Below are 13368 nucleotides of genomic sequence, written 5' to 3' on the forward strand. Positions count from 1 at the left end.
AAGTCCGGTGGCCATGGATGAAGTGCTGGCTGTCCAGAGTCGGGACCCGGGGTGGACCGTTCGCCTGTGCATCGGTTGGGAACATCTCTGCGCTGCTGACCCGTCTCCGCTCGGGATGGTGTCCTGCTGACCCCACTATGGACTGGACTCTTACTATTATGTTGGATCCACTATGGACTGGACTCTCACAATATTATGTCAGACCCACTCGACATCCATTGCATTCGGTCTCCCCTAGAGGGGGGGGGGGGTTACCCACATATGCGGTCCTCTCCAAGGTTTCTCATAGTCATTCACATCGACGTACCACTGGGGTGAGTTTTTTCTTGCCCTTATGTGGGCTTTGTACCGAGGATGTCGTTGTGGCTTGTGCAGCCCTTTGAGACACTTGTGATTTAGGGCTATATAAATAAAGATTGATTGATTGATTGATTGAAATAAATGTTTGATGAGCATTTCTCAACTTTTTTTGTCTTTTTTGCCACTGGTGCCAGCTTTTTTGAAATATGTTGCCGGCATCAAATTCCAAATGAGCTAATATTTGCAAAAAATAACAAAGCTTTCCAGTTTGAACGTTAAGTATCTTGTCTTTGCAGTCTATTCAATTGAATATAAGTTGAAAAGGATTTGCAAATCATTGTATTCTGTTTTTATTTACGATTTACACAACGTGCCAACTTCGCTGGTTTTGGGGTTTGTATTTAATATTCTCCTCCATGTACTGTCATTGCCATGCAGCTATATATAACCAGTAAAATCATGTGCTATTGCTACCGTATTACACATAACATAATAAAACTTTTGGAAATATCAGGGCTATCGGAGTGCTGTATTATTTTTAATAATGTTTTTAATGCCTCAACTGTTTAAAAGGGTTCATATTATAATTTTTTTTCTACATTTAAAACGTTTCCTTGTGGTCTACATAACATGTGATGGTGGTGCTTTGGTCAAAAATGTTTTATAAGCCATTTACAAGCCGCTTTCTGACCGTCTCTTCAGGATGTGCCGTTTTGTGGGCGGTCTTATTTACGTGCTTCCACTTCGGCAGCGTAATCTCCCCGTCATCCAAGTTGTAGTTTTTAGCGCTTCCATAGCGAGTCTACTGACAGATATAAGTTTGAACTATACGCTACTTTGTATTAGCAAAGGCAACAGGGTAGGATGCATGTGCATGTACGAGCCAGTCTGCCCCACAACAAGAGGATAGAGAAAAAGAAACAGCTTATTGACTACAGCAAAGACTGCAATGACTCACGCAAAGCACTTTGGGTACATTTCTACCATATATGGAGATATCGGCTGACGTCACAAGTGGGGAAAATTCCCAAAATGGCTCGTTTGGAGAAAGTATGAAGGAAGGCAAGATTGTTTTAGAAATATCTCCGCTATGCCTCCGAGGTTTGATTTCAAATTGTCGGGACTTAAGCAGAGCTCAAATACACAAAAACAGGTACCACTCGGTAAGAAAAGTTGGTTTTGCATAACAGGTCCCCTTTTATACAAAGATTCCCTTTCTTTGGTTTACAAGATGACAAGATGAGATAGGCTCCAGCAACCCCCGCGACCTCAAAAAGGACAAGCGGTAGAAAATGGATGGATGGATGGATGATGTAGGTGTTTGTTTTTTTCCTTTCACATATCGGATATCGCTGTAAATGTATGCTGATTTCCCACTACACCATGTATGGCTTTTCCCTATCAGGAGTCGTCAACCACATGACTGGTTTTGGCTTAGTTTTTACCGAACCAACTCTGGCCAGGTATCAATCCCATACCCTCTGCTATGGAAAGCAGACGCGTGTACCATTACACTACCAGGAATGATACCGCTGTGTGTTGATGTCATTGTCAATATACATTTTACTATGACTTTCTCTGCATAGACAGAACAGTGATACACACATTCGTACAATGCCAGTTGTCTACATACATGTATTTACAATTATTGTACAGGCACATTCTCATAGAGATTAGTATTGTCTGCCTAATGTTATGGTCGGCTGGCATATATTTACAAATACAGTTAATGGACTCTGTATTGGAGGCGACATTGTGTGGCATTGTCTACTTTTAGTTAAGAGAGGGAGAAAAAAGGCAGCATCCTTGTTTAAATAGCAGGTGCCCTTTTGTTGGTTCAGTAAGTTTTTGGACTTTGTTGTTTGGCTTAGATGTCCAACAGGTCATTTTATACAGGAGAGAAGCTTCAAAGTCGCTGTCAATATTGTGTGTGACGAGGAAAACAACAACAATAACATCTTTATCGGTGCCACCCCCATTTTGCGTACATAAATGCATGTAAAATATCAATTAATGATAGACAGGGTGCTTCGTATGAAATTTTACTGCAAACAAATTTCTAGCCCCTTCCTGCTCCATCACTGTTAGTAATAGAATGACAAATGTTCCCGGGTATTTTTGCTGTTCCCTGTGGCGCGCACGTGTTAGTGCTAGGCTGGTAAACAGACATCCTGGGATTGAATCCTCATGGCCAGGCTGCAACACTTAATTTTATTAGAAAAATACTTTGATTTATATTCTGTTGCTTCTATTACTCGTTCAATGAGTGCAACTAATAAAAACTGTATCCTATCCGAACCGCATGGAGTGTCCGGAACTTTAAATACGAGGACACGGTTTCCAATAGAGCGCAGGTGTGTGGGTGCCCTGATCTGTGTGGCGGCTAACAGCGGAGAATTGTTTGTTTCGTTTTGTTCTTTTATTAATAAACACTTGTTAAAATTTAATTTCAATGTTAAAGATGTCCATTTATTTGCAAAAAAAAAACTATGGTTATGACAAGCTAAAAAAAATCTTTGTTTAGTCAAACAACTTTTCCTAAAATACGCATCAAGGCTTTAAAGCTTTTTTATCTACATTTAAAACACTTTCTTGTGGTCTACGTAACATGTAATGGTGGTTCTCTGGTCAAATTTTTGCATAGATTATGTTTTACAGACCATCTTCTGACCATCTCTTCAAGATGCACTGAAATAAAATCGATCCTATATGGAGTCTATATTGACCGATATAAGTTAGAACTATACACTACTTTATATTATTATTATACAACAGCGGAGGATATATGTGCATGTACGAGCCAGTCTGCCCCACAACAAGAGGATAAAGAAACGTTCGACTACAATGGTGGACTCGCGCAATGCTCTTCAGGTAAAAATTTGCCGTATATGGATAATAAGCTGACGTCACAAATTGGGCAAATTCCAAAGAGAACAAAGAGAGCATAGTCTACCAAGTCACTTGTTGTGTGTGTTAAACATGCTTGGCCAATCAAGCTGATTCTGATTTGAAGTGTCCCGTTGGATTCTGGGATAGCCGCTAAACAGAACTCTGACTCAAACTAGTCGTGCATTTGGCTGCCTTTAAATACTATCTGCGCGTCAAAAATTTTATTTTACCACGACCTGTGTAAACATGTATCATCCAGTGGTGTTCCGTCAGGGCCAGGAAGGCCTTCTCTGCTGGCCTAACATAACCAGAAATCATGATCATAATAATATTTTTTTTATTTACCTTCCCTAAATATCTAAAAGTATATTCTCTTCATGTCATATTATGCCCCTTGCAGTGCTGTTGTTTTTAGTTTTAGTTTGTATCCAATCAGAATTCAGCTAGCTTATGTTGCCATGTTGTACCAAATCTGCCAGAGGCCTTCAGAATCAATCACTGTAAGTGAACTGGGACATACAGTTGATTGACAGTTGCGATAGCCAATCAGATCACGAGTTGTTGTCAGTAAGGCCTTCTAGATGGCCTCACGTTGAACGGGACGTTTACGCGTCCTGTGATTGGATACTCATCGGGACCGTTAGCGGATGAATGTGAGAACACAGAGTTGATAGACGGTTGCGATAGCCAATCAGATCACAAGTTGTTGACAGTTGCCTACCTAGGTAGCCTGATGTTAACGAGACTGTGATTGGATACTCACTTGTCATTCCAAAGTGAGTATCCAATCACAAGTTGCAACTTAGCAGGAAGCAAGAAGTGTTGCACTGTAGCCAGACTCGGAAAGCAGAGAAGGAGACCAAAACGTTGATTAGGTGGCAGATATATATTTGCATGGCCATTTTCAAGAAGGATATTTAAAGAGAAAGTACATCTCGGCCAACCCCGGAAGCTAGCTCAGCTGTTCTGGCGATCAAATGCTCGCCATTTCCACTCGAGTAAGCCGACGACAAGGGGTACCACTGGCTTATACGGCGTCGAAAAGGTCCTACTAATTGTGAGTTCAAATATTGTATTTTTTCACTTTTAATATGTTTTTTGCTATTTTAATTTTGACGGTACCACATAATATATGTTTTAATTGCTGATGCGTTTGAATTGATTTTTAAATACGCCAGAAAATATCCCGTTTTGTACTCTGTTGATGTGGTTCAATGCCCAGCAGGGCGTAAATGTGTTCCCGTATAGTATTTCTCCAGCAATGGTCATGGGGTGACATCAATTATGCTATTTTGAGAGGTAATCATTAAAGTCGGACATCACTGAAGGCCTAGGTGGGAAACGCACGGCCCGCCACTGGTATCATCATTATTGTTTTGGAGCTCATTGCATTGACAGTGATTAATGAGTGTTTTAGCTACGGGTGTTTAAAGTGCGGCATGCACCTCGGGTTTGGTTGGCCCGCAGAATATTGTCGGGAAATAACAATAGTAAATATGTATTAAAAAAAAGAGCAAAAATGAGAAAAATCTAACAATTTGTTACTCATAACTAATAACAACACACATAGTCAACTAATAATCAGTGTTGGGACTAACGCGTTACTGTAACGCCGTTACTTCCGGCGGTAAATAGTAATCTAACGCGTTATTTTTTATATTCAGTTACTCAGTTACCGTTACTACATGATGCGTTACTGCGTTATTTTACGTTATTTTTTATGTAGTATCGGCTAGAAACTGAGAAGATCTGAGAGTGATTTATTGCTGCGGTGTCGTCCTTGTGAATGTGCCGCGCACTGTCTGTGTGTATGTCTGTGTGTGGGAGGGGGCGTGTCTGTGTTTACTAACAAGACATTGCAAAGCCCGAAGCCGAGTTTCTTAACATGGAGATATTCTCACTACTTTTCTTTTGTCGACCACAAAGAAAAGAACATTTTAGTTAAATGTAAGTTGTGTCTTGAATCAAAGATCCTATCCTAGCAATTCAAATCTGCTGAAACAGCTACAAAAGCAACATGCTTCGACGAAGCTAGTAAAGAGAGACACACTTCACCTCCTAAGCAACAGCGGCTGGATTTTAACGAGGCACTGCGCACTGAAGGTACACACTCTGTCAATTCTCTTATATACTGTTGCTCTTTCATTCTAGACTTCTAGAGTGTTTGATTATCACATCACTCTAAATGTATAGACTATAAAGTTCACAAACATAAAGAGGGATGCTAGTGGGCCAGGCCAATCTTTCCTTATCTCTAAACTAAAACTGGAAAAATGTGTAGAGCAGGGGTCACCAACGCTGTGCCCACGGGCACCAGGTCGCCCGTAAGGACCAGATGAGTAGCCCGCTGGCCTGTTCTAAAAATAGCTCAAATAGCAGCACTTACCAGTGAGCTGCCTCTATTTTTTAAATTTTTATTATTTACTAGCAAGCTGGTCTCGCTTTGCTCGACATTTTTAATTCTAAGAGAGATAAAACTCAAATAGAATTTGAAAATCCAAGAAAATATTTTAAAGACTTGGTCTTCACTAACTGACAAAGAAAGAGACAGCAGATTTGGTGTCCAGTTCAAAGTGTGACATGATTTATTTAAAAATTTGAGAGTTGACTTTTGTATTTTACATGAGTTATTATTTGTACAAACATGGTGCAAAGTAATTCATGATTTGCTAAAAATTTTTAATGGCTAGCTAGTTAAAATGGGATATTGTGATTTTACAAGACTGTCTTAGAAGTGATCATTTGAAAATGTTCAATTTGAAAAATTTGCACTTCGAGAAAATATAAAAATAAAGTGTTGCATATTGATATTTATCTGTTTCTATATATATTTATTGTGAGAAATCATTAAGATGAACAGTGTTTCCACAAAGATAAATATAATTAATTATTAATAATAACATAGAGTTAAAGGTAAATTGAGTAAATTGGCTATTTCTGGCAATTTATTTAAGTGTGTATCAAACCGGTAGCCCTTCGCATTAATCAGTACCCAAGAAGTAGCTCTTGGTTTCAAAAAGGTTGGTGACCCGTGGTGTAGAGTGTTCTGGGCTTCAGACATGATTTTATTTCAGAATTCCTTGAGAGAAAAAAAAACGCCTGGTTAGGAGGCTTTGTGTATGTAGTGTGTGCCTTCCTTGGTTTACAGCTATGTTGTTATTATGCTGTTTGTTACTTATGTATGTATGCAGCTATTTAAAATAGTTTTGTCAATTTGTTCTGGCCTGAAACAAATTGGCCCTTTGAAACATATCTTTGTCTTTGTGTGTTGTATGTAGACCACATTGCTTAGCAGAGTTCAGTGATGCAAATGCATGTCAAGTTGATCAACAGATTGTATTATTCTCCAGTGCAATAACAGTACTGAAATGAAGGCTAAAACGGCATTAAAAGGGGCCTTAAAAAAATAAAAAAAATAAAAAAAATATAAGTAACTAAATAGTTACTTTTCACAGTAACGCATTAGTTTTTGGTGTAAGTAACTGAGTTAGTAACTGAATTACTTTTGAAATAAAGTAACTAGTAACTGTAACTAGTTACTGGTTTTCAGTAACTAACCCAACACTGCTAATAATACAAATGTGAACACCCAGTTTTGACTTTAAACATAATTAATAATTGGTTTTAGCATTTTTTTTTAGATATCAAAATGGCCACTGCATTTAAGCCCTTGTTGGAAAAAGTTTGGACACCTTTGATGTATAATTTAAAAAATGTCAAGAGATAATTAAGCTTACCTTGGGGGAAGGAGTTGGGTTGAATAACGTAAAGAAAGGCGTGAACCATGTGGAAGAGGATCCCAATGGCCCCTGGTTCGTAGTAAGCATGTGTATCATATACAGCCGCGGGGACGAACCCAAAATCCAGCGGCTCCACCGGCGGAGGCGAGCGCTGCCTGCGGGAGTCCGCTCGCACCACAGCCGGGGACAAGTCATCCACCTCCGGCTGCCGCTGCTGATACTGGCCGCTGGTGGCCCCCCAGCAGAGTAGCAGTAAGAGCCACCGTGTCCACGGCATGGCTCGGACGGGAAAAGGGGGATTAAAAGGTCCAAATAGAAGATAGAGAAAACACCTGTCGGCTCCGTCCTAGTACCGGACGACCAGCGGTGTAACTTTCCACCAGTGGACTCTCCTTAGCTCCGGTCCACTCCGTTCGGACTCTTGACGCGCATCTTCCCTCGGGGACCTCACACGTCTAGCGGGGTGGACTGAACAGGATGTGGCCGCTTGTCACTCACCGGCCGGCTGAGCGCTAATCCACTTGTCAGGCAAGCAGGAGGGCGGGGAGAGACAGGGTGGCAATAGGAGCTCCGGGGAAGATTTAACGTAGAAAGTTAACAGCTGGGGGGGCAAAAAAACCTATCAAACTAAAAAACATGGCTAAAAAACAATGAACATTTAAAAAGCATGTCATTAATTTATTTGATAGTTTCTATATAAAATAATCGACACAGGGGATATTTGTCGACGCTCCCTTGAGCTTTACCGCTCTTTTTTTATACATGTAGTGTGGACAAATGAGGCCAATTATTTTCAATATGTTTTTATTGTTGTACTTATCTTAATCTTTTTGTATGTGTTTTACACTTTTCTCAACTTTTTTTTAAAAAGCCTAACCAGGGACAAGAGTTGCAAATTAGCCTGTGGCTAGAAGTCCTATGGGCAGCACGGTGGAACAGGGGTTAGTGCATGTGCCTCACAATACGAGGGTCCTGAGTAGTCCTGCGTTCAATCCCGGGCTCGGGATCTTTCTGTGTAGAGTTTGCATGTTCTCCCCGTGATTGTGTGGGTTCCCTCCCGGTGCTCCGGCTTCCTCCCACCGCCAAAAACATGCACCTGGGGATAAGTTGATTGGCAACACTAAATTGGCCCTAGTGTGTGAATGTGAGTGTGAATGTTGTCTATCTGTGTTGGCTCTGTGATGAGCTGCCTTCCGCCCGAATGCAGCTGAGATAGGCTCCAGCACCCCCCGTGACCCCAAAAAAGAGACAAGCGGTAGAAAATGGATGATGGATGGATGGATAGAAGTCCTATGTACTTTGACATCGGTTACCTGTGGGTAGCACTGTTTAATTGTACTGTCCCTGTCAAAAAAACAACATAAATAAATAAATGTTTTTTTGGGAGGGAGGAGATAAAGACAAAAATCATTTTGTTTGAATACAAGTTAAATCATATATCTAACTTATCGTTTTTTTAATCAGATTTATATTTCTGCCTTCTTAACGTTTTTGACGTCAGGGCCCAACTTTTTCCAATATATAGGAGCCCACTCGAATATTAACACTGAATTAGTAATATTACTCTTGATTTTAATCTTATTCAATAATTATATCTAACCTACACCATGTGTTAATCATACATATTTTTTATTAGTTTTAATATATAAACCTTATAGGCTTAGGTCAGGCTGATTAGAAGAATAAGTACTAACCAGATATACTGCATTAGAAGGGACTCATAAATAACTGACAACAAATAAATGAACATACAATTATGTTGCGCTAAAATGATGGTGAATATGTTTCTTAACTAAACAATCAATAAAATCAAAGTACAAATGAAATTAAAGCTGCATTGTGATATTTATATTGTGCTATTTCACATTTGTGTCCACACACTTTACATTGAGAAACACATACTTTACTTTGAGGCTTGGTTGTGGTGAGTTACATTTATACCACGTACTGGCGCCATGTTAATGTGCCAGCGGCCCAATTACATGTGCCGCCGGTACTTTGCGCACCGCTTTGCTCCACCTACTATGAGGGTAGGGTTAGCAAGTCTCTGAGGGTCCGCCTATATCATGTTGACAGCTATTTTGGCAGGAGTAGTATGAACTTAAATTTGTAATTACATTGCTACAAGCAATCTATAATTACCTATTAAACAATAGTGAGTACAAGTGCTTCTAAGAAAATCCATAGCCAATAACCCTAGTAAAGCAGAAAGAGGGTATCTGCATACTAAGTTTCAATAATCAAAATACCCCTAGGGGTACAGATAAACCTATTTAAGGTAACTTTAACCTGCATGGAGCAATTTAGATAATCATCAGCTGAGATAGGCTCCAGCACCCTCCGTGACCCATAAGGGAAAAGAGGTAGAAAATGGATGGATGGATGGGTATTCTTAATTATTTAACATTGTACATATCATCAAATGAGTGTTGAGGATAGTTTAATAAATTGGATGATTTTGACTCTCTGTCAGTTTACGTGACCTACCACTTGGTGGCTGAGTTGCTGTTGTTCCCAAACTCTTCCATTTTCCTATAATAAAGCCGACAGTTGACTTTGAAATATTTAGGAGCGAGGACATTTTACGACTGGATTTGTTGCACAGGTGGCGTCCTATGACAGTTCCACGCTGGAGATCACTGAGCTCCTGAGAGCGGCCCATTCGTTCCCAAATGTTTGTAGAAATAGTCTCCATGCCTAAGTGCTTGATTTTATACACCTGTGGCCGGGCCAAGTGATTAGGACATTAGTGTAAGTAAACAGAAAGTAAATGTCTACTGTAGAGGATGCTGGTTCTCCGGAATATAAAAAAAAAAATTAATAGCAAAGAGAGGAGTCCCGCCCCCTGGTTATTAGCTTTCGGGAAATGTGGCTCCCAAAACAATTCATTGAACATCCCTGGGCTACACATTCAATGATAGCCAACGTTAGTTATAGTCAAATCGCTATCATTAGCTAACAACACATAAAGGTAATGCCAATACGTAAACTTAGCATCCTCTTGGCAAAATGTATTATTAGAGTTTTTCAGCAATTCCCAACTCTTAATACCAATTTGTACTGGTAAAAAGTTTGTAACGTGGACACAGCTACTGTAAAAAAAAAAAATTATGTGTAGGATGTATTATTGTATAATGTATAATTATCATCTTTCTAAAGGCAGAATTATTGAGTCTAAAATAGAGATGTCCGATAATATCGGACTGCTGATATTATCGGCCGATAAATGCTTTAAAATGTAATATCGGAAATTATTGGTATCGGTTTCAAAAAGTAAAATTTATGACTAAAACGCCGCTGTACGCAGTGGTACACGGATGTAGGGAGAAGTACAGAGCGCCAATAAACCTTAAAGGCACTGCCTTTGCGTGCCGGCCCAATCACACAATATCTACGGCTTTTCACACACACAAGTGAATGCAAGGCATACTTGGTCAACAGCCATACAGGTCACATTGAGGGTGGCCATATAAACAACTTTAACACTGTTACAAATATGCGCCACACTGTGAACCCACACCAAACAAGAATGACAAACACATTTCGGGAGAACATCCGCACCGTAACACAACATAAACACAACAGAACAAATACCCAGAACCCCTTGCAGCACTAACTCTTCCGGGACGCTACAATATACACTCCTCGCTACCCCACTTTGTGACTTCAATAATAAAAATGGCAGTGCCATGTTGGTATTTTTTTCCATAACTTGAGTTGATTTATTTTGGAAAACCTTGTTACATTGTTTAATGCATCCAGCGGGGCATCACAACAAAATTAGGCATAATAATGTGTTGATTCCACAACTATATATATCGGTATTGGTTGATATCGGAATCGGTAATTAAGAGTTGGACAATATCGGAATATCGGACATCGGCAAAAAAGCCATTATCGGACGTCTCTAGTCTAAAATAAACTGTACAATTTTTGCACCCCGCAAATCCTGTAAAAATGTAAGGTTAGAGCCTAATTATTTAACTCAAAAGCAGATATTTATGGGGGTGCACGTTAAACAGTATCATGACAAAAACCCAATCCCTTCCAAATTGAAGCAGAAACAGAAGAGTGCCGTGTTTGTCCTGGAGAACACACCACCATTCATGAAACCTTCCACTATTCCCACAGACGTCACACACCAGAAGGGCATTACAAAACAACTATTTTATTCTCCTCCTTCTGTGGCGAAAAAGAGCTGTGACACAGACTGACAGAAATGATACGAAGCAAATCAAGAAAAAAAAAAAAAAGTTGGCATAATTAATCAACATTGTTTATGGTGCGCCTATGAGATCATGAATAAGTACATTGTATTGGCGTTATTGAGGTATAGAATGTTACACAAGCATGAAGATGATATACGAGTGCCTTCCAGTTCAAACTAAGAATTGAAATCAGATCTAACCCAATCTGAATGTTTCCCTTCACTGTGAAAAGGGATGAAAATAAAGTTTCTTAGATTATGCTTAGAGTGGTTAGAGTGTCCGCCCTGAGATCGGTAGGTCGTGAGTTCCGAGTCATACCAAAGACTTGAAAAAAAATGGGACCCATTGCCTCCCTGCTTGGCACTCAGTATCAAGGGTTGGAATTGGGGGTTAAATGACCAAAATGATTCCCGGGCGTGGCCACCGCTGCTGCTCACTGCTCCTCCCCTCACCTCCCAGGGGGTGGAACAAGGGGATGGGTCAAACGCAGAGGGTAATTTCACCACACCTAGTGTGTGTGTGACTATCAGTGGTACTTTAACTTAACTTTAATTATCTCTCCAATGATGACATCCTAACTATTTTTTTGGGGCAGTGGAATCAAGTCCAAACCATAACAATATTTTAAAAAACAACCAAAATGCAACTGCAGAATTATTTTCAAAATAAATGTAAAAAAACCGAGAACCTTTACGATATTGGAAGTACAGTAGATCCACGACTATTTCACTCCCCGCACATTTGCAAATTTGTTTTAAATTGTAAATAATTATTATTTAGGTAAATTAAACAAAAAGGTTTGATGGTGCTATTTTTCACGCAAGTCACTTCACTCATTTTCCAGCAGGAAGATGCTTTGACAAGACGTGATGTTGTCCGACTTCACTTTTTGTCAATACTATGCGCCTACAATTTATTTTGTATTGTGTAAAATTGAATCTAACCCTGCGATACATTGACAAATGATATCCGCCTCAACACATGCGCAGGAAAGTTCTCAGTCTTGGTTCTGCTGGATCTGAGTGCTGCCTTTGACACAGTTGACCATTCTATCGTTTTACAGGGGTTAGAAAACTGGGTGGGAATATCCGGTTCTGTTCTTGACTGGTTCAAGTCCTATCGCGATCACAGGACATTCTTGATGAAATTGGTAAATGTGGGAATCCTCAGGGGTCAACTTTAGGACCCCTATTGTTCCAGCCTGTACATGCTGCCTGTTCAAGTCCTATCGCGATCACAGGACATTCTTGATGAAATTGGTAACTTTGGAAATGGCTATGACCTGTGGGGTTCCTCAGGGCTCAACTTTAGGACCCCTATTGTTCCAACTTGTACATGCTGCCAATAGGCTAGCTAATACTTAGCTTATATGTGTCCTATACCGCAGCTATGCAGATGACACTCAGATCTCCGTGTCACTGACGGCAGGTTGATTCACTTTGTCGCTGCATAGAACAGACCAGTGTGTGGATGCAAAACTATTTTCTTCAGCTCAACTCAGACAAAAGTGAACCGATTGTCTTTGGCGTAAAGAAGCAAAGAGACACTATTATTAGTCACCTTGAAACTCTCTCACTGAAACCTACTAATTAAGTTGGAAATCTCGGGGTAATAATGGACATAGACTTGAACTTTAAAAGCCACGTTAAGTCAAAAACATCAGCGGCTTTTGACCACATAAAAACATTGCCAAAATCAGAGGAATAGTGTCGAAATCAGACTGACAGTAGAAAGACTAACCCATGCCTTTTTCTGACTACCGTAATGGCCTTCTCACTGGGCAGCTTCAGTACATCCATGCTGCTGCTCGAGTCCTGACAAGAACCAGGAAATACGACCATATTAGTCCAGTTCCTCTTTGGCCACTGCAATGGCTTCCTGTTGCTCAGAGAACAGACTCTAAAACAGCTTTGCTTGTGTACAAGTATGTTCATGGTCTTGTGCCAAAGTACATCTCTGATAAGTTAGAACCATATGAACCATCTCCAGCTCTGAGAACCTCAGTGAGAGGTCTCCTGCTGGTGCCCAGAGTGAGGATCGAACATAGTGAAACTGCTCTTCAAATCTGAAATAGTCCTCCAGAAGATAAGCTAAAAACCCTTTTATTTAATTGTGCATATGACAACTGAAAGTAGTTTATCTACACTCTTTGATGTGAATCATAATTGTTTTTATAATGACTTTACTTAAGTGATTTTAATTCTAATTATGATTCTTGTATTTTCATTTTT

The 13368-nt window shown here is 39.9% G+C and overlaps 1 protein-coding gene across 4 annotated transcripts in view; it reads right to left on the reverse strand.

Moving 5' to 3' along the window:
- prom1b (prominin 1 b) overlaps window positions 1-7417 on the reverse strand; it is a 66786-nt gene extending 59369 nt beyond the window's left edge. For all 4 annotated transcript variants that reach the window (XM_061984063.1, XM_072916080.1, XM_061984064.1 and 1 more), the window contains exon 1: window positions 6927-7417. In XM_061984063.1, the coding sequence (XP_061840047.1) occupies window positions 6927-7206 (280 nt within the window). In that variant the 5' untranslated portion in view covers window positions 7207-7417. The remainder of the gene's footprint in view (window positions 1-6926) is intronic.
- Window positions 7418-13368: the final 5951 nt, after the last annotated feature.

Source organism: Nerophis lumbriciformis, linkage group LG25 (assembly GCF_033978685.3).
Source record: "Nerophis lumbriciformis linkage group LG25, RoL_Nlum_v2.1, whole genome shotgun sequence".
In the NCBI taxonomy this organism is placed as follows: Eukaryota; Metazoa; Chordata; class Actinopteri; order Syngnathiformes; family Syngnathidae; genus Nerophis; species Nerophis lumbriciformis.